The sequence below is a fragment of the Salvelinus namaycush genome, chromosome 19 (genome assembly GCF_016432855.1).
Source record: "Salvelinus namaycush isolate Seneca chromosome 19, SaNama_1.0, whole genome shotgun sequence".
Taxonomy (NCBI): domain Eukaryota; kingdom Metazoa; phylum Chordata; class Actinopteri; order Salmoniformes; family Salmonidae; genus Salvelinus; species Salvelinus namaycush.
Window position 1 is genome coordinate 32,628,389 of NC_052325.1, and position 20,675 is coordinate 32,649,063.

The following is a 20,675-nucleotide window of genomic DNA, read 5'->3' on the forward strand; positions in this document are numbered from 1 at the left end:
TTGTTTTACTCCAATGTTTGTAAACAACGAAATGTAAACATACATTGTATAGCCTCAACACATAGTTAAAACTATAATTTATATATAATGGATGGTCAGTATATGCATCCATAGCCCTGTCTATGAATTTGAGAGTAGTTACATTTCTCCAGGCCCATCCCTTTACTTTTTACCAACTGCCTAGTTTTTGTTTGAACTCTGGATTCTAGCTTTAAGAGGTCCTACATAGTGATATACACTGAGTTCTATAATGATTTAGTTTTTAAATAGTAGAGTCAATGTTCTTAAGATGTCATCGTCTCTCCACAGGATCTGGGGATATCGAAAGTGGGTCATATGAAGAGAATTCTTCAGGGAACTAAGGACCTGGCTAAGACCGCCATGATTGACCTCTAACCCAGAAGTAGTTGGAGAGGAAGTGCCCCTCCACCACAGAGGAAGTATTTTGGAGCTCCGCAGGAAGAGCTGAATGCCTGGTATCTTGGGATGAATGGATGGATTCGATCCTGTGGATGAATTTGGGAATGCTGTTTCAGAGAAGCTTTACAACAGAAATGTTTTAGTGAGGCTGTGAATGGTGCCAAAATGGAAGATGGAACTTGAAAGCAGTTGACAGTGCAAAGAAGGAAGTCATGGATCTTCACAAAAAGCCATTTTTCTAAAATCATATTTCCATTCATGGCACAATCAGGTATGCAACTTATCATCATTATAAAAGTTTGATTGGTCGCCTGGCATCGTAGAGAAGGCCCAATCCAAGTAGCAACAAGGTGACTTCCATGAGTGTGTCCTACCAGCGGGGTGTGAGTGTGTCCATTTCAATACAGTACCGTATGGCTTTGTGATTGGCTTACTGGCTCTTTGCTTAGCAGTAGATGGCTACAGATGCAACACGACAGTCACAATACCCTGCTTTCACTGTTTATACCAGAGGCGATGGCCTACGTCCCAAATGGCACCCTATTCCCTGTGTAGAGCTCGACTTTTGAGTGGTGCACTATGTAGGGAATAGGGTGGGATTACAGATGTGCCCTGGGAGAAGGAGAGATGCAACATCACAACCTAAAGAGAGTGAAGCGAGGTCTCTGAAAACAGTGAGACATATGTTGCATGCTATGCTAGCTTGACTTTGGATATCTATTTGGAATTGCATGAATAGTGTTTCGATTTTTTGGTGTAAAAAGATAACACTTGAACAATTTTTTTTTTTTATATGACTTTAGTATTATTATGCCATTTGTTACTACTGAAAGCATCATTTTGGTTTGAATAGAAAAAAAATGTTGATGACTTTTATTTATTTGTTTTTGCATGATGATTCTGTGTCAAAGACCTATGTCATGTGCCATATTTGAGTCATTTTATTGTAAATGTGCTTTATTGGTAAGAAAACATCAGAATTTAAGACAAGTTATCAGATTACATATTAGGAGTTATGTTTTGTCATTTGACACGTTTTCTGTTGATGTGAAAATCAGTACCAAAGTGAATGTCCAAGACACTTCCGAACTTAAATGTTAACTTTGAAAGTAGTGAAAATATTGTTATAATGTTTGAGATAAATAGCAGTCACGTATAGAGGGAGTGAAGTTGATGGTTGTAAGCCAACAATTTCATATGTTTATGGAATACTTAATAGGCACTTTTCCATTTTGGGTGTTTGCAAAGTTACATCCTCATATCAGTAGATACATTTTACTTCAATCTTTATCATTTAAACACTCAGTATTTCACAGAGTAACACTATGGTAGTGGGAATAGGAGTTATACATTGATTTAAGTAGAGCAGCTGAGGAGCAAAGGAGTTTTGCTAATGTGCAGCCTTTCTAAATTGCTCAGTGTGATATGTAATGTTAATAGGACACTTATTTTGTTAGATTGGTTGCATTACAGGGTATATTTGTATGTGATGCTAAGTATGCATTGTATATATGCAATCTAAACCAGTGTATGATACACTGTTAGTAGTTATTCTAGTCCAATGCCTTTGTAGATTGCCCACATGACATGCAGTGTCAACAGCTAACAGGTTTTGATGACATTGTTTATTAATTTGCACCATAAACACCAATTGTAGATTATTGCTTTTGTTAAGTAGACTAATCTCTCCCGTATTTGTTTAATGCTGTTGTATTTTAATGGAGGTGCAATATTGTAGTGGTTTTGATACAGTCTCTCTGACGTGTTGTTTCGCTGTGGGGAAAACCGAAAGGGTTTTGTATACACGGACGGACTTTTAAATTAAATAGCGTTTTTAACTAGTTAATTTTAATTCAAAAATTCTTCCAACATCTCACTGGTTTTTAGTCTCGTTCCTCTGTGCTTCCAGGATGATTCTCAAAGCAGGATGCAGGAAATCATAGACTGTTGAACAGGCAGACCTGACTGTTGTTCTATGTATTTATATACGATCCCTTGTATGTTCATTTACATCAGCTAAATACTTAGCAACAACTGTATGTTTATCATTGATCGGCCAAGTTGTAATATCAATTGATCCAATGATTATTATTATAATGTTTTTTTACCTGAACAAAACTGTTCATATCAGGATCTTGGCTCGCTTTATTGTACAGTCCTCCTGTACCCCAATATCTACTACCAAATGGAAATAGGAAGTTATTTAACATTTAACATTTAAGTCGGGTTACTTTAGAAGGGTTACTTTATCCTATCCTAGGTATTCCTTAAAGAGGTGGGGTTTCAGGTGTCTCCGGAAGGTGGTGATTGACTCCGCTGTTATCATTCAGTTCAGTTATCATTCATGATCACATGGTAATTACATTTAGGCTTCTTTAGGATTCATTGAGAAAGCAATTAATCTTTTTGGTACCAGTTGGTTACCAATTGTGTTCATTTATTTGAAGTAAGCGCCAGAAAGTAGCTTGTATCTAATACTCCATAATTGTGCAGTGTAAATATAGGACTGTAAAATAAAGCATTACCTACAATATTCTTAGAGGGTGCCACATATCACAACTTGAAATTCCTAGTTTCCCACCAACCTCTCTTTTGGTGACTTCTTAAGAGAATTGACATTATCAAGAAGCATATAGACTATCCTCACAGTCACGTATTTTTTTTATAACATGAAACCCAAATCATGAGGCCTTTAAATGTCCTGAAACGTGAACTTTTTTTTCTAGTCCTACCTTAGTAAAAAATAGTCTAGACAAAATAAATGTGCTTTATTGCAAGTATGATTGTTGTAAAAAAAAAAAAAAATATTATAATAATTAAAGTTCATAGCCCCAAGCTAGCTAGGTTCCTAACCAAAGATATGAATTAAACATATTCTGAACTTTCAATCTTTTATGAAATCCTAAGTACCCAACCCACAATTCTTGATCATTAACTGTATGTCAGTCATTGTGTGACAGTCAGATGACTATCAGTTCTTTGTTTGTGCCACAGTCATGTCTTGTTGTCTTTAAGTGGCTTTGTTATGGGCTGGTATCACAGACATATTGAATATTGATTCATTTTAAGTAGGCCTAGCTCTTGTTCTCAGAGTGGTTTAACATTCGAATACATAGTTCTGTATTCATATTAAAACCACATGTTCAGTAGTCTGAATTCAAGTGTAATCTAGGTAGTTTATGTCTGTGTTTTCAGCTCAATGTGCTTTAATCTGAGCTGTGCATTTCCTCACTGCAGGTCAAACTCAAAGCTTTAGTTCACAGGCTTTGTGTGTCTGTCTGAAGGGTCTCTGCCTGGTTTTGCATGACTGTGTTAGACCCCACTCCAGGCTTAGAGACAGAGCTTAAGTTCTCCAATCTGGGGAGAGGTTTCCCGTACGCACAGATCTAAGATCAGCTTACCTCCCCCAATCCTTACCATAACAATTAGAAGGGGAAAACGCAGAACTGACCTTAGATCAGCATCCAAGGGCAACTTCAACCTACTCCATGTTTTTCCAGTGTTGTGTGTATATATAATGCTGCAAACTGCCTGGTTTTCATGAACCAACCAAACCCTATGTGAGGATATTTTAGGATGATGGTCTATAACATGGTGGAAGAGAAGTGAGTTTCATTTGTTTACATTATGTTTACAATGGCACAGTTTTAAGAATAAATATACATAGATATACAATATTTGCATATTTATTGCCTAAGGTTAAACAATATGATGATGTGTAACTGTGTTTTCATCTTTGGAATATAATGTTACAGTTGTCACCTGTGTTACTATCTGGATGATTTTGGTGAAGTAGTTGGTCATTTTTATGACTAATAAGTGACTGTTTGCTGTGCCTTTTTATGGTTAGAATGCATGGTTAACTATTTATTACAATATGGAAGTCACTGAGATGTGTATTTTTGTATTCTGATTAAATAAATGGTTCAACTTTGTTGTACATTTTCTTAGGCGCCTTAAAAACAAGGCTACCCGTTCATATCTTCCTCCTTCAGTAGAAGTGAATGCGTACACAATGTGTTTTGTGCCATAGACCGTATTACCATCATTACATATGGTGTTTGTTTCATCACATTTTTACAAAACCAATGTAGAGAGGACAACTCATATAGGCAGTTAATGTACTTGTTTACTAATTAACTGGTACTGGGCTATTTATTATCTGTACCTGTAAAGTAGGCCTACATACAATTGTGTATATACTTAGGCCTATACACAGATATTCAAAAAACAGACATTCAAAAAACGAAAAGCATTAGGCTACATTTAATAGGACAAAAGGGGTGGGGTTTGTCAAAGACTACAGACCTGTCTTGCATGCTGGTACTGGTAGTGACAGTAGATTCTGAACGAGGATGTTCATGTTGAACTAATTGCATCGCTTGGAGAACTACAATGGCCTACCACGCGGAGGATAATGTGGGACTCATGCCTAATGTTTACCGTTATGTCTCGCTTTGTAACTGCAAGTAGTCATGTCAGTATTAGGAGTTTATCTGTTGTTATTAGCGCTATTCTACAGGGATGGGATGAGATTCACCGCAAGCAGTTTGTCTGCCGCGGGCCAGATGGCACAGCGCGATGACGACGATATTGTAAACTTTATTGTTAAGGGCGCAGCAGACCAGCAAGTGGTTCAACAAATTCAGCATCAGGACCAGACAGCATCAGTCTACTCGTCAGGTATGTGTTCGCCAATCAGTTAATAGATGGAATGTGGCTCCTGGTTATGAATAAAGATCTTCAAAGTGTGTGGTGTTAAAATAATATTGTGTAAACTGTATAGATAGCCAACAAACTATCATTTTAATCTCATAAATTATCATTGTGTTTCATGATCATTTTACATCATTAGATATTTTAAATGTGCATAGTATGCCATACTTTCATGATAGGTCTACAGGTGAGGCAGCACAGGTTTGTTATATTTTTCCTTTTCCCTTCAGAGAACCGTTGAATGAGAGATTCAGTTTAAATTGCGGTAGAATCCCCATTAGGTGTGCTGTAAGCCAAATATACCACAATGTAAGACATGCTGTGCTCTGCATGCCCATCCATCTGCTGTTTGTTAGTCAGCAAGGAGAGTGAAGAATATTTAGCAGATAATGTCATTCAGAGTATGAATGAACTAGAACGAACAGCTCATTTCCAAAGCCAAACGTGTTTCATTTTGCTAGTCATGATATTGGTTTGGAGTTTGGACCACCATTACAGCATGATCCAAGGTCCTCAAAGCATCTACACAGCAGGCTGCCTACTCGTTTAAAACGCTGAATGAATGACAGGCTTGCATTCATATTTCTGTTCAGAGTCTTTATGATTTATTCATTGTGTAGGAGTTAATTACCATAATGCTTATTCACATGCACTTCTAGCTCATTGTGTCCAATAAGGAACATTTATTCACAACAAAAGAACAAAAGGCACCTTTTATCACTGTACCAGATGTTCAGTAGCCTTGTCCCAGATCTCTTTGTGCTCTCTTGCCTATTCATATGGTCATTGTTATATATTGGGTGGGCAAGACAGCACAAAGAGGTCTAGGACCAGACTAATGGGATCAGGAATTTGATTGTTTGTCCCACATTGAAGAGGCTAAGACAAGGACTTGGATCATTTTAATTAGTTGTTGAATTCCTCCTGGTGTGTCTCCTAACATGGTCACACTGTTTTATTGTCCTCTCTGCTGGACAACATGACACCCCCTACAAGGTCTTACCATAAACTAGCCTGGTCCCAGATCTGTTTGCTATTGCCTTGCCAATGACCATAGGGGTTGGTAAGACGGCACAAACAGATATGGGACAAGGCTAACTGTAAAAATCGAAATTACCTAAATCTCAGCACCATTCCACTTTTTTATACATTTCAGTATGGTGTCTATAGGACAGCAATTTGACTTGGATTGTCCCAGTGATGTTGTGCAATTGTAGAGGGAATGGCTTAATCCCAACACAGCAGTGTCTGAACCGGAGCCATAGAGGATCAGTCTCCACAGGCCCATCTGCTCCTCCTATTTGTGTACACACACACAAACACACACACTTTCCTGCATGATGTAGCCTAATTCCCACTGAAACCATGTTCTGCTTCCAAGTCTCAAAAGATATTCTACATATCATGTCATATGATTGACGTTACCAACTATAGCTGGCTTCTCAATCTCCATCTAATTTGAGGTTATAGCATGTGATTCCACCTATCTAGCCATCTCTATTGGAATGATGACCTCATAGGCCGGAAACCCCCATTCTGTCCAAACCCGTAAATCTCTCAGACGTGGTCCCCAATTCTCCAAACAAGTAGATTATAGTAATCTGGTATTATTCACCTCCACTGCAGATTAATCAGGCCCTTCTGTCATGTTGGCCCACTAAGACTGCATGGTCGAACATGAGTGTGAAGTGGCTGTAGGGCAGGCTTCTTCTCCTTCACATCTCTCCTTCATCTCTACCGATCTGAAAACTGCAGGATTGTTGAAAGTGATGTAATATAAGCCTACCCAGAGATTTATTGTCACCTGTCCACCTCTATAAAATCAGCCCAAAGAAAGTATTTGATAGCCGGACAATATCTTTATTAGCCTGTTTGCTGATGTAGCACAGTGTTATCTTTCAAACGTCTTTATATATTCTCAATAATTGGCCAAATTGAGTTTCTGCATCACGTAGGTCCCGTGGGACAATTGAATAGACATCCACAGGGAAATCCTCAAATGGTTTTGTTTAGTGTTCTTTATAAGGCCTATTTTGCTTTAATCAGGACTATATCATTGCTAAAAAATATTGGCAATCAGTGTTGTCTACATTACAGTATCGAATTGTAAAAAGGAAAAACATTTGATCATTGAACTGAATTTATCCTTTGCTTTCTCCAGGCTCTGAATTCCCTCTGAAGGTCCAGGTCAATGACATGTCAACCGGCCACGTCCTGAGCCTAGCCACAGTGGAGGTGTATGTGAACTACACCAGAACCAACTCTGCTCTCACCACTGAGGACGGTAGAGTTTTTCTTCATGTGCCCTACCAACTGGGGTTACCCCTCACCATCGTGGCTAGCATGGATAGTTACCTGGTCACCCTGCTGCCCTGGAAAACCACCAGGATACCAAGTAAGTGTGTGTGGTGTGTGTGTGTGTATTCGTCGTGGCGGCTTGTCATTGCAGTAGCTGTTGAATTCTAATGTGAGATCGCCGTCTAGTTTCTCAATATAACAACTACGTAGTGACTGTGTGGGGATCAAATCAAGCAAGTGCCTATGGAAAGTTTCACCATGCCTTTTCTCTTCTGGTTTATTGCAGTATTTTCAGCTGTGACCATGTCCCTGTTGTCCATACACCAAGGCAACATCTGGTGGTTTGACGATTCAGTTCTGATAACTGGCAAAACATCTGGTATCTATGTTGCGTCTTTATTGTCTGATTTACTTTCCTGTTATTATCCATTCTATGATGCTTTATTTACACTCTTAGGAAAAAAAGGTGCTATCTAGAACCTAAACGGGTTCTTCGTCTGTCCCCATAAGAGAACCCTTTCAAAAACTCTTTTGGGTTCCAGGTAGAACCCTTTTGGTTCTATGTAGAACTCTTATGAGTTCCATGTAGAACCTTTTATGGGGACAGTCAAAGAACCCTTTTGGAACCCTTTTTTCTAAGAGTGTACGGGTAGCTACTCTTTTTCATAGGTCCTAGTTCTTGAACATTAGCTAAACATTGCCTTGTTTTTGTAATTTATCTTCTTAATTACCATATGTCTTTTCATCTGTAGATCCCTTGTCTCAGCCCAGGGTCCAGTTCCCTAAGAGTCTCCTGAACCTGACAGACAGAAGAAGCCTCTCCTCTTTCAGAGCTTACATTACAACGCCTCAGCCTCCCGCTGGGAAAGACTGCTACACCACTGGCCTTCTCATCAACCAGTCAGGTATGTGTGTTTGTGCAGCTTTTCCAAACCACATTCGGAGGGAGGTACAGAGCAAGAGACAACGGCCTACAAATTAGCAATACTGTAATGATAAGAACTTTTTCATCTTTTGTATTTTAAAGGTCTTAAAGTAAGTGTTTTGTGTTTCAGGATACAGCAGCATTGAGTTGAGCCCCATAGCAGCTGTCAGTGCTCAACTCTTGTCCAATGGCAGAGAGATCCAGGTGACCGGGCCAGTACAGATCACTCTACCCCTGGGGGACAACTCTGGACTGCAGGCCTCTCATGCTGTGCCAGCCTGGTCCTTTGACCATACTACTGGTGGGTGTAGAGGTAGTTGGGGGAAATTCCCCTAGACAATGATCTAAGGTCAGTTTTACATGTTACCCTCTAATGGTTAAGGTTAGGATTTGGGGAAGGAAGGCTGACCCTAGATCAGTAGTTCATACATGTCTTCAACACATCATCAATATTATTCAGGTGCCTGGATGAACAGAGGACTGGGAATTATGAAGATGGAGGAGGGGAAGTTGTTTTGGACCTTCATGGCTCCTCATCTAGGCTATTGGATAGCAGCACCCATGCCTTCGATCAAGGGTATGATAGGTAGCAGTTTCCCAAATCAACAAAATATTTATGTGACCATTAAGAACTCCTTAAAACTTCAAACCTTAAAACGCACCTCCGTTTATTGGATTACTTTATAATTGTATTAATTTTAGGACCATAATGCAATTCAACCATTGCAAGATATATTGAACTATACATTATTTATAGCTGGTGGTCATTTCCAGCAAGCAGATTGTCTATTGTTCTACAGTGTATGAGTTATTTTTTGTGCTCTCATAACGCTCTCCAAACTTTTAACCAGACTCTTATGTGCTAATGTTAATATAGGTTACATGGGACATGCCACCCCTATGGACTTCATCTCCTACCATAGCTCCTTGATCGTGGCTGTGCTAGGAGGAACTCTTGTCTTCCTTGTTGGAGTTTTAGCAGTGATGCTCTGTTGTCGTAGGTAAGAGATGGATTCATTTTGTTGTTACCTCACTAATCTGTTATTGTTTAGACGTTAATGGGCCAGATTAACCAAGTGAATTGACAAATCTCCAGTGTCATCAAACTGTTAATTGATATTTTGTTTCACATTTGAATTTTTGTCAATATAGTATAGTATAGTAATCTTTTAACGATGTCAACTAATGTTATGATCTGATATCAACTGATTGTATATACCATAGCGATAGTGACCATTTGAATCTGATCCACCTTTCAATGGTGGTGTGTTTAGAAACATTTTGCATTTCCTAAGAGAGGTTTCTGTTTTGATCCACAAATGTTCTTCTAGTGAACCTAAGACAAAGAGGATCCACGCCACCAAAATGGCGTCGTTGAAGATGGACCAAACCACCACGACAAATGACAACCAACTCTGCGAAGTGTCCTCTCAAGACTCCACCCACTCTGAAGACGTATCCCACCAATTATTAATGAGGAGGGGCGATGGCAAATCGGTCGATTCAGCCACTTCCAAGTACAATGACGACTTCAACATTTACATTGAGGGTACAGATCTTATTGGTTCAGAGTCCTCCAGGCCTTTGCAGCAGGCCCTTCTTGTCAACAGCAGTGACATTCTGTGGACACGGGACATTTCTGAGGGGATAAATATACCTCTCTCTCTCATTGAGAGCTTGTTCCTCCAGGACAAACTGCTCCAATTCCACAACCAACCTGTGGCTATCCTCCATGCTCCGGGGCTTTGGAGCTCACCAGAGCAGCACTCTCCGGGATGCAGGTCTGCCACCCTGCCCCGAACAGGTGGGATGTACGACCTTGGGCAAGGACAAACTGTGGGCATGGACAACCTCACACAGACTTTACCCAAGGTCCCTCTGGCCACTCTGGAGCGCTCCCAGGGGCATGGCAGGGAGGGGCTTCACGGGGACACGTCCACCTTCAAGCCAGAGTCCTGGAGCCGCTACTACAGCAGCCTCCCAGAGTCCGTCTCAGTCCCCGGCACGCTGAACGAGGCCAGAGGAAGAGGAGGCCACCGGCCTGGGGGTGAGCGTCCCTTTTCCAGCGAGCTCCAGGAAGCAGACCAGAATTCAGAGCAGACCCCCTCAGAGCTCACCAGGGCCAGGCCCTCTCCTCTCGCCCCGCGGGCATGGTTTGTATCCCTGGAGGGCAAACCGGCCGCAGAGATCTGCCGCAACTCTTCCTCCGCCACGGACTCCAAGAGAAAACGCAGGGCGGCAGGGGACAGCCGTGACACCAGTCTTGACTCTGGAGTGGATATGAGCGAACCCAACAACCAGCCAACTGTTGGGAATAGGCAGACGACGCTGGATCGTAGTGGCACCTTTGTCAAGAGAGCCACGCTCCATATTAAGCCCCCCCTTCTCGTCTCCGGTGAGGAATTGAACAAAAAGTGCAGCGGGAAAGGCGCCATGGGGGGCCAGACCCTGATTGATGACGCCCCCCTGGGGACCGTCCTGGGTGTAAGTGGATCTAGCGGAACTGCTACCAACGTCTCACAGGAGAGAGGGGAGGGGCCGAGTGCTTGCCCAGAGAGACAGTGAGTTCAGGGCTATACTCAATTGTGGAATGTTCAGATATAAATATATTATGTAGAATAAACATGTCCCTCTGACATGAACAATAAGTATTCATGTCAGTTCTATTCATGACATTTCTATCTGCAACGCTCTACAACGTTTGCCTACTGAGTGTGACCCTGGGACACCTCACCCCCAGGAAACCATGATAAGGACAATGACAAGAACCTGGCATCACATGGAGGAAAAGCCACTCACAAAGCTGAACTAGGAGCATGAGCTGAAGTTGTGTAGGTGAATAGTCATAGACATAAAATTGCACTGACTGTGTCAATACATGTTATGACAATGCCTAAAGGTGGTGTTGTACAATCTATTGTATTAATCTGTCGAATGCAAACACGGTGAAACTTAAATGAATCTTAGTTTCACTTCACGTGTTCCATTTCTTACTCATAACATAGAATGCATTCGTGTAGGCTGCACCTTTACAAAAACGCCATGCATGTCTTCACTTAAGTTTCATTGTGAATCAGCCTGTCTGTTATTGACTATACTCACATAAAGAAAGTCTGTTACATTCCTGGAAGTAAGCACATATTTGCCTCAGCAACATTTTAACTTGTCAGTACGGAAAGTTGTATGGTCTCCAGATTTACGTTTACTACCAGATTCTGCTCTGTTAGACATCCTGTCCTGTGGTAAATTATATCTTCCTGTCCTGTAGCCCTTGAACTGTATGTTGGGTGAGATGGCTGCTCCCGCTCTGTTGAAAACCAGCTGTTGTTCATCTAGTTTACGGGAATCTAGACTTCTCTCATTCCACCTCTGCCACTTAAATGTAACTGCTTGTACTTGCTGGTACTTCACAGCAGTCATGGTTTTATCAACTAAAGTCTATTATTCTTGTCTTCCCTAGATTTTGTACAATTTATAATGGCATGAGTTGTTGTTTAAGTCAAGAGAATATTGAAAGAGTAATTACATTTTCAAATATGCTTGTGTGAGCCTGTTATGATGCATATGAGTTTGCTTGCAAATGACTCATCACTGGTTGGCACAGAGGCTTATTGTCACGACTTCTGCCGAAGTCAATGCCTCTCCTTGTTCGGGCGGTGCTCGGCGGTCGACATGCCAATGACCAAAAACACAACCCGTTCAATGTTAATTATGATTATTGATAGTTTGTATTTAGGTATATACAGTATTAGGGGCACTTCTATGGAAACTTTGATCGCTTTTTCATTGCCACTCGTCTTTGATTGCTTTTTAAAATAAAATAGCAGCATACATCAACATTTGTAGTGATAAAAGCAATTTAGAAATACTTCATATGGTTATGATAAGAAAACATACAACTCTTACAGTAAAGCTTTTAAATACGTGTTACTATACAGTACATAAATACATAATGCACCAATTTAATGGTTGGGTTTGCTGGTACAATGTTTTTATTATATGCTGTAAGGTCATTATCTAACATGGCAAAAACTAATGTGTTTTGAAGCTTCATCCAGCCCAATGGTGTATGCGGATTGCAGCAGCACTGTTGATACCAGGAAACTGTGTTCCCATAGCGTGTTTTCATGTTAGTGACATTGGTGCACTATTTCTCGATGTATCACCTTTTCTCTTTTAGGACCATCACGGCCCAAGAACATGACATATTCTCCATCGATCTCTTCAATTTCAGGTAGACAAATATTGTGAAAGGGCTGTAACACTGAAAATGCTATCGATACATGTATCTCGCTTTAAGAATGTAATTTGATTTATCCTAAATATATCTATTTATCTTCCTTGTGAAAGACAAACGTGGGTTTTTGAAAAGAAACCGCACAGCTCTGGTTAGCCAGGTGAAAAACGTGAAGGCCATTGTCGATGATCTGCAGAGTGGAGGTTATCATGATGAAATGGCTGCCATCGTGAATGCCCAGTTGACACCACAAGAAATGATGAGGAAGCTCCTGGATAGCGCGACCAGCACCGGGGCCACTAACGCCCTGATTCAAGCCCTTTTAACTCATCAGAAGGATGTCATGGATGACCTGATTGCTGAAAAAGATTGAAGAGGTCAATTGGTTCTTCATTCTAATTTATCTATATCAGGACTATTTTTACCTTTTTTCTATCACTTTTTTATTCATCTTAGCCACCAGCCTGGTCTCAGACTAGTAAACTTAAATCTGGGACACTCAGAATAGTATAATATGCTACAGTACATTTGGTACTGTATGTTTACATTAAATGAATGTAGAGTGGTTGGTTAGGGTGGATGAGTATGGATATGATGCAACATGTCAACTACTTGCTACTTTTTAGCTACTTTGCAACTACTTAGCATGTTAGCTAACCCTTCCCCTAACTCTTAACCCTAATCTTAACTCCTAACACTAACCCCAAGCCTAGCTAACATTAGCCACAACAAATTGGAATTCATAACATACGTTCTGCAAATTGGTAACATATATTACAAATTGCAATTCATAACATATTGTACGAATTGCAATTTGTAACATATCATAGGAAATGGATGATGGACATTCACAAATTAATACATACCATACGAAAAGTAACATATCATACTAATTGGCTGTCCCAGATATATATTTACTCTGTTACGTCTACTCCTGAGTCCAGGTTGTTGCCACGTGTAATTATTGGTGGTGGTGCTATTTTTTATTGACAAAATCGTGACAATATCATATTTTAAGGGAAACATTTATATAACAAATGCAAGACAATATATTTTGATTATGTTGACTATGGTTCTTTACATTCCAAATATAAAATGTAAAGGTGCAGTTTGAAGATTTACCACTGCATTACCTTTAAATGAAATGTTGTTGAATTACTTATGTTGTCAACCTCCAAGAAGGAGAGGTCCAATAAATTAGACTGAAAGAAACATCTGTAGACCTATAAACATCTATCGGCCTATACAGGCCAAGAGTTGGATTTGCAATGACAGTCTGTGTTTGACTTTGTCATACTGACACACCCCATCATAATAGACAATACATTTGCAGGTATTTATCTAAACATTGACCATTGATGTTTAAGCCATATTTGTATACATTGTAATGCAACAACTAGAAATGGAAAATCATCTCTATAACCTTGATAAAATGTGAACACAAAACATCAGAAAACAATAGTAACTTAGCACATTATTCTGAGCACGTTAGTGAGGGTACGAGGTTCCACAGACACAAACGCCCAATGTCCAATCTTGCTTCAATATTAAATCAAGTAAAGATACAATAATCCTAATAAAACTGGGTAAAATGACTTCCTGAATGTGTCTAAATATTGCACAGGAAAATGTAAGGTCAGTGTTCCATTTCTCAGCCAACCTGTTTCTATTTTATTTCAACTGGTTCCACTCTTACAAGTGTCTTGTGTATTTTTGCCTGCATATCACTGCCCGCTCAACCCAGATCTTTGAACCAGTAAATGTTTTGCCTGCCCAGTGAGACAGGGACTTCAGTTTCACCCCTACCCTGGGATGTCAAGGAAAGGTCAAGTACAAGAGCACCTGGCATAGCATGGAGGGAAGGTCCACTATTAAATTATGCTCAACTAGGAGCATGTTCTGGAGGTTAAAGTTGGTGAACAACAGTCATGGGCACAAATTGTACTGACATGTTATCACAATGCCGACAGGTGTTGCAGTACATGTAATGTAGGGTATGTAAATACTAGTAATTTTATATTTAAGTCATTTAGCAGACACTCTTATCCAGAGCGATTTACAGTAGTGAGTGCATACATTTAAGAAAATAAAATGTCCAATCGGTACTGTTAGGATTGATGTTTATGCACTATAGCCCGCTACCACATTGTTTGAAGATGAAAGTACCCGTGGAAATCGAAACCACAACCCTACCGTTGCAAGCGCCATGCCCTAACAACTGAGCTACACATTACTCCTCAAAGTGAAACTTACGGCGCACTCTTGGCAACATGTCACGCAAGTCTGTACTTTCGTTTTCGCTTTATGTGTTCACCAGTTGTGTAAACGTCGTTATATAACGCAAAAAGTTTGCCTCAGCCACATTTAAGCTTTTCGGGAGTTTTTCAGGTTTTTAAGTCTTTTCAGTCTTCAGATTTACATTTACTACCAGAACCTGTGCCGTTAGACCTTTATCATATGGTAAGTTATCTTCCTGTTCTGCCGTTTATTCTTAGAAATACTGAAGCTGCTTTACTTCAGCCTTGTGTGAAAACCAGCCGTTGTTTGTCAAGTTTACGTTACGTCCACCAATACAATTAACTGCTGGTGTTTTGTAGGCTACTGCCACACTGTTATGGCTTCTTGCCTGAAGACTTTTTAATGTATTCAGTATTATGTTCAGTATTTTATTAACTTAGAAGGTACTTACTTTATCATAGAGTGAAATTGTAAGGGTTAACGATACCAGAAAGGGTGACATGGTATTTCACTTTGTTACAGATCATAATATAAGTATTATTGTTTGTTCTACTTAATAACATTAAATCATGATGCACTCAAAACCTGCAACCATTGGTTGTTTAATACTCCATAACCACCTTGGGTAAACCATAATCATGCCTTAATAAACATTATATTGGTCCAGTTAAACTTAGATTGCTACCAACCTATACAAATATTAGTCTGTTTTACTCAACAGAGATTTGTTTATTATTTCCAAATAGGCCATGGAATTTCTGATGTCACACAAGGAGGACCTGTGCAAGTGGTTATCAACGATGGCTGCTGAGTTTATCATTGACAAGTGTGAAGATATCCTAACAGCTAAACAGGATAAGGCTATTCGCAATCAAAAAACTGATGAAGGGAAGATCCGTCTTCTTTTGGAGACATTCATTGAAATGGACGATAGTACATGTCAGGACTTCCTTAAGATTCTGAAGGAAGAGCAGACACATTATCCAGGCCTTCAACAACATTTCAGCAAGAGCACACAAGGTAAAATAGTATACATCAACATTTGTGGTGATAAAAAACATTTAGAAATACTTCATATGGTTATGATAAGAAAACATACAACTCTTACAGTAAAGCTTTTAAATAGGTGTTACTATACAGTACATAATGCACTAGGTAGCCTGGCGGGTAGGAGCGTTGGGCCTGTAACCCGAAGGTTTACTGGATCGAATCCCCGAGCTGACAAGGTAAAAATCTGTCGTTCTGCCTGAGCAAGGCAGTTAACCCACTGTTCCCCGGGTGTCGAAGATGTCAATTAAGGCAGCCCTCCGCACCTCTCTGATTCAGAGGGATTGGGTTAAATGAGGAAGACACATTTCAGTTGAATGCATTCAGTTGTACAACTGACTAGGTATCACCTTTCCCAATTTAATGGTTGGGTTTGCTGGTACAATGTTTTTATTATATGCTGTAAGGTCATTATCTAACATGGCAATAACGAATGTGTTTTGAAGCTTCATCCAGCCCAATGGTGTATGCGGATTGCAGCAGCACTGTTGATACCAGGAAAGTCACCAATGTCCGAGGTATAAAAGACTTAGACATGCATGTAACCGTTCAAGCAGGATCGGGGAATCCATCTGGTGAGTGCAACTGTGAATAAGCCAACATGGTAATACTGAGAAAGTTGTATTACTTACTAACGACTAGCACCATAAGAAGAACATAACACAATTGTATATTTACTTGGACACAAAATGTCTCTTTCAGGAATGAACGTCAGCCAACCACCCCCACATGCAGAAATGGTTGCAATAAAAGACAGCCATATATTTGCATCAGAGATAACGAACTGTACAATCGACGGCAACCTCAATATGTCTGTGATGCAGGTCCCAGCCCCCCAGGCCCCAGCCCCCCAGGCCCCACAGTGTCCAGGTGAACTACTGCATTTAGGCAGGTTTTATCTTCACAGGTCACAGTGGTAGCTGTGTTAGAGAACAGGATCATCTTGACAAATGAGCTCAGTCCACATATATTTTAATTAATGTTATTTTCAATCATGCATTTGATATTTGAAATAAAATAATGGCAACTTAATATATTTCAGTGCCACCAAAGCAAACAGAAGATGTGTCCTCTTCTCAGGTAGTCAATCCCAATTTTGTATGAGATCAAAAACTTAATTATTAAACATAATTATTGTTTTCTTTGAGAAACAAACAACTTGTCAGTAAAAATTGCTTCTCTAGGGCCCTGCCATGAAAATGATCATTGAGAATAAGGTGAAACTCATCGACTGGCTCCGAGCAGATTCTGTCTTCATTCTTCAACATGTGCACTCCAAACGTATTGTTACCGATAGAGAGTATCAAGAGCTGAAGAGCCTCTCAGTACCAGAGGCTGCTGTGACCGACCTGATTGACAAGATGATTCTCAAAAAGGAAGAGACATGCTCTCAGTTTCTTGATACTCTCAAAGAAAGTGAGGTGAATGACACCTATCCAGGACTTAAGAAGTGGATTACCACCTTATTCTGACTAGGTAATCTGGAATGTTAACTGACTAAGTAACATACTAACAGAATTTAATATTTTATCAATAACTTGTATTTTGAAGAATACGACTAGATTTAGGAATACCATAAATAGCTTAGTACTATGTCTTTACCTGATCATAACCTCAAAATATGGTTTTCAGGACCGTGAAATATTGTTATGTTGTTAACTTTTGGATTTCTGAGTACCAAGTGATCCAGGAAGAGACTGCTGTTTGTATACACTGAAAGAGGCCAGTCAGGCTAGATAATAATACGTGGATTTTCTCCTGATTCAGACTTACTACCTTAGTCCTCTTCGTTCCTATGTGGAACATAAGGCTAAGCCTGGTTTAGAGGTCATATTAAAATGGCAATCCCTGTAGCATGAGGCAGGGGTGATTACCTTTTTTGCACTGCGGACCGGAGTAGACATTTCTAACACTGTCGTGGACCTTGTGCAAAAGTTTTTGAATTTAAAAAAAGCTGACCAATTTAGCTGGGTTAGACTCTGCTAGTGTGTTCCCATAGCGTGTTTTCATGTTAGTGACATTGGTGCACTATTTCTCAATGTATCACCTTTTCTCTTTTAGGACCATCACGGCCCAAGAACATGACACATTCTCCATCGATCTCTTCAATTTCAGGTAGACAAATATTGTGAAAGGGCTGTAACACTGAAAATGCTATCGATACATGTATCTTACCTTAAGAATGTAATTTGATTTATCCTAAATATATTTATTTATCTTCCTTGTGAAAGACAAATGTGGGTTTTTGAAAAGAAACCGCACAGCTCTGGTTAGCCGGGTGAAAAACGTGAAGGCCATTGTCGATGATCTGCAGAGTGGACATTTTCATGATGAAATGGCTGCCATCGTGAATGCCCAGTTGACACCACAAGAAATGATGAGGAAGCTCCTGGATAGCGCGACCAGCACCGGGGCCACTAACGCCCTGATTCAAGCCCTTTTAACTCATCAGAAGGATGTCATGGATGACCTGATTGCTGAAAATGCTTGAAGAGGTCAATTGGTTCTTCATTCTAATTTATCTATATCAGGACTATTTTTACCTTTTTTCTATCACTTTTTTATTCATCTTAGCCACCAGCCTGGTCTCAGACTAGTAAACTTAAATCTGGGACACTCAGAATAGTATAATATGCTACAGTACATTTGGTACTGTATGTTTACATTAAATGAATGTAGAGTGGTTGGTTAGGGTGGATGAGTATGGATATGATGCAACATGTCAACTACTTGCTACTTTTTAGCTACTTTGCAACTACTTAGCATGTTAGCTAACCCTTCCCCTAACTCTTAACCCTAATCTTAACTCCTAACACTAACCCCAAGCCTAGCTAACATTAGCCACAACAAATTGGAATTCATAACATACGTTCTGCAAATTGGTAACATATATTACAAATTGCAATTCATAACATATTGTACGAATTGTAATTTGTAACATATCATAGGACATGGATGATGGACATTCACAAATTAATACATACCATACGAAAAGTAACATATCATACTAATTGGCTGTCCCAGATATATATTTACTCTGTTACGTCTACCCCTGAGTCCAGGTTGTTGCCACGTGTAATTATTGGTGGTGGTGCTATTTTTTATTGACAAAATCATGACAATATCATCTTTTAAGGGAAACATTTCTATAAAAAATGCAAGACAATATATTTTGATTATGTTGACTATGGTTCTTTACATTCCAAATATAAAATGTAAATGTGCAGTTTGAAGATTTACCACTGCATTACCTTTAAATGAAATGTTGTTGAATTACTTATGTTGTCAACCTCCAAGAAGGAGAGGTCCAATAAATTAGACTGAAAGAAACATCTGTAGACCTATAAACATCTATCGGCCTATACAGGCCAAGAGTTGGACTTGCAATGACAGTGTGTTTGACTTTGTCATACTGACACACCCCATCATAATAGACAATACATTTGCAGGTAGTTATCTAAACATTGACCATTGATGTTTAAGTGTATTTGCATACATTTTAATGCAACAACTAGAATTGACAATCACCTCTATAACCCTCATAAAATGTGAACACAAAACATCAGAAAACACTAGTAATTTAGCACATTATTCAAATCAAATACAATTTTATTTGTCACATACGCTACCGTTCAAAAGTTTGGGGTCACTTAGAAATGCCCTTTTTTTAAAGAAAAGCAAATTTGCAAAATGGTTTTCCAATGATCAATTAGCCTTTTAAAATGATCAACTTGGATTAGCTAACACAACGTGCCATTGGAACACAGGAGTGATGGTTGCTGAAAATGGTCCTCTGTACGCCTATGTAGATATTCCATAAAAAATCTGCCATTTCCAGCTACAATAGTCATATACAACATTAATAATGTCTACAGTTTATGTCTGATCAATTTGATGTTATTTTAATGGACAAAAAATGTGCTTTTCTTTCAAAAATCAAGGACATTTCTGTGACCCCAAACTTTTGAACGGTAGTGTACACATGGTTAGCAGATAATAATACGAGTGTAGCGAAATGCTTGTGCTTCTAGTTCCGACATTATTGTTAGATATTACTGCACTATCTAACAGTAATATCTAACAAGTAGTCTAACAATTCCCCAACACCTACCTAATACACACAAATCTAAAGGGGTGAATGAGAATATATACATGTAAGTATATGGATGAGCGATAGCGAAGGTGCAATAGATGGTATAAAATACAGTAGATACATGTGACATTAATAATGTTTACATATCTTACATTACTCAAGTGGCATTATTTTACAGTGCATTGTATAAAGTGACTAGTGATCCATTTATTGAAGTGGCCAGTGATTGGGTCTCAATGTAGGCAGCAGCCTCTCTGAGTTAGTGATTGCTGTTTAGTAGTCTGATGGCTTTGAGGTAGAAGCTGTTTTTCAGTCTCTCGGTCCCAGCTTTGATGCACCTATACTGACCTTGCCTTTTGAATGGTAGCGGTGTGAACAGGCAGTGGCTCAGGTGGTTGATGTCCTTGATGATCTTTTTGGCCTTCCTGTGACATCGGGTGCTGTAGGTGTCATGAAGGGCAGGTAGTTTGCCCCCGGTGATGCGTTGTGCAGACCTCACTACCCTCTGGAGAGCCTTACGGTTGTGGGCGGAGCAGTTGCCGTACCAGGCGGTGATACAGCCCGACAGGATGCTCTCGATTGTGCGTCTATAAAAGTTTGTCAGGGTTTTGGGTGACAAGCCAAATTTCTTCAACCTCCTGAGGTTGAAGTGGCGCTGTTGCACCTTCACCACACTGTCTGTGTGGGTGGACCATTTCAGT

At 39.7% G+C, this 20,675-nt stretch overlaps 3 protein-coding genes across 4 annotated transcripts in view; all 3 read left to right on the forward strand.

The window, feature by feature from the left end:
• The window catches only part of dgkh (diacylglycerol kinase, eta), a 79,102-nt gene extending 74,742 nt beyond the window's left edge, over positions 1 to 4,360 (forward strand). The window contains exon 28 of the mRNA XM_039014858.1: positions 310 to 4,360. Within this exon, the coding sequence (XP_038870786.1) occupies positions 310 to 362 (53 nt within the window). The 3' untranslated portion in view covers positions 363 to 4,360. The remainder of the gene's footprint in view (positions 1 to 309) is intronic.
• A 1,979-nt stretch (positions 4,361 to 6,339) lies between these two features.
• Positions 6,340 to 12,577, forward strand: LOC120064343 (protein FAM171B-like). The gene is made up of 7 exons (XM_039014859.1): positions 6,340 to 7,531; positions 7,721 to 7,813; positions 8,187 to 8,339; positions 8,490 to 8,660; positions 8,820 to 8,936; positions 9,237 to 9,360; positions 9,691 to 12,577. The coding sequence occupies exons 1-7, from the start codon at positions 7,333 to 7,335 to the stop codon at positions 10,922 to 10,924; spliced, it is 2,091 nt and encodes a 696-aa protein (XP_038870787.1). The 5' UTR covers positions 6,340 to 7,332; the 3' UTR covers positions 10,925 to 12,577.
• Positions 12,578 to 14,881: 2,304 nt separating this feature from the next.
• Positions 14,882 to 19,261, forward strand: si:dkey-10c21.1. Of its 2 annotated transcripts, XR_005478588.1 has the most exons (8): positions 14,882 to 15,056; positions 15,581 to 15,854; positions 16,328 to 16,456; positions 16,584 to 16,751; positions 16,924 to 16,961; positions 17,066 to 17,357; positions 17,943 to 17,996; positions 18,113 to 19,261. XR_005478588.1 is itself a non-coding variant. In XM_039014860.1 (6 exons), exons 1-6 carry the CDS (start codon positions 15,054 to 15,056, stop codon positions 18,370 to 18,372), a joined length of 888 nt encoding a protein of 295 aa, XP_038870788.1. In that variant the 5' UTR covers positions 14,883 to 15,053; the 3' UTR covers positions 18,373 to 19,261. The 2 variants fall into 2 exon arrangements, 1 of the variants encoding a protein (XP_038870788.1); XM_039014860.1 differs by lacking the exons at positions 16,924 to 16,961; positions 17,066 to 17,357 and having other exon boundaries at positions 14,883 to 15,056.
• Positions 19,262 to 20,675: the final 1,414 nt, after the last annotated feature.

Bases quoted from the DNA above. Each gene is read 5' to 3' on its own strand.
- LOC120064343 (XM_039014859.1), top strand. From the start codon at position 7,333: ATGTCAACCGGCCACGTCCTGAGCCTAGCCACAGTGGAGGTGTATGTG. The intron at 7,532-7,720 runs GTAAGTGTGTGT...GGTTTATTGCAG, and splicing joins GAAAACCACCAGGATACCAA to TATTTTCAGCTGTGACCATG. The intron at 8,340-8,489 runs GTATGTGTGTTT...TTTGTGTTTCAG, and splicing joins CCTTCTCATCAACCAGTCAG to GATACAGCAGCATTGAGTTG.
- si:dkey-10c21.1 (XM_039014860.1), top strand. The intron at 16,457-16,583 runs GTGAGTGCAACT...TGTCTCTTTCAG, and splicing joins AGGATCGGGGAATCCATCTG to GAATGAACGTCAGCCAACCA. The intron at 17,997-18,112 runs GTAGACAAATAT...TCCTTGTGAAAG, and splicing joins ATCGATCTCTTCAATTTCAG to ACAAATGTGGGTTTTTGAAA.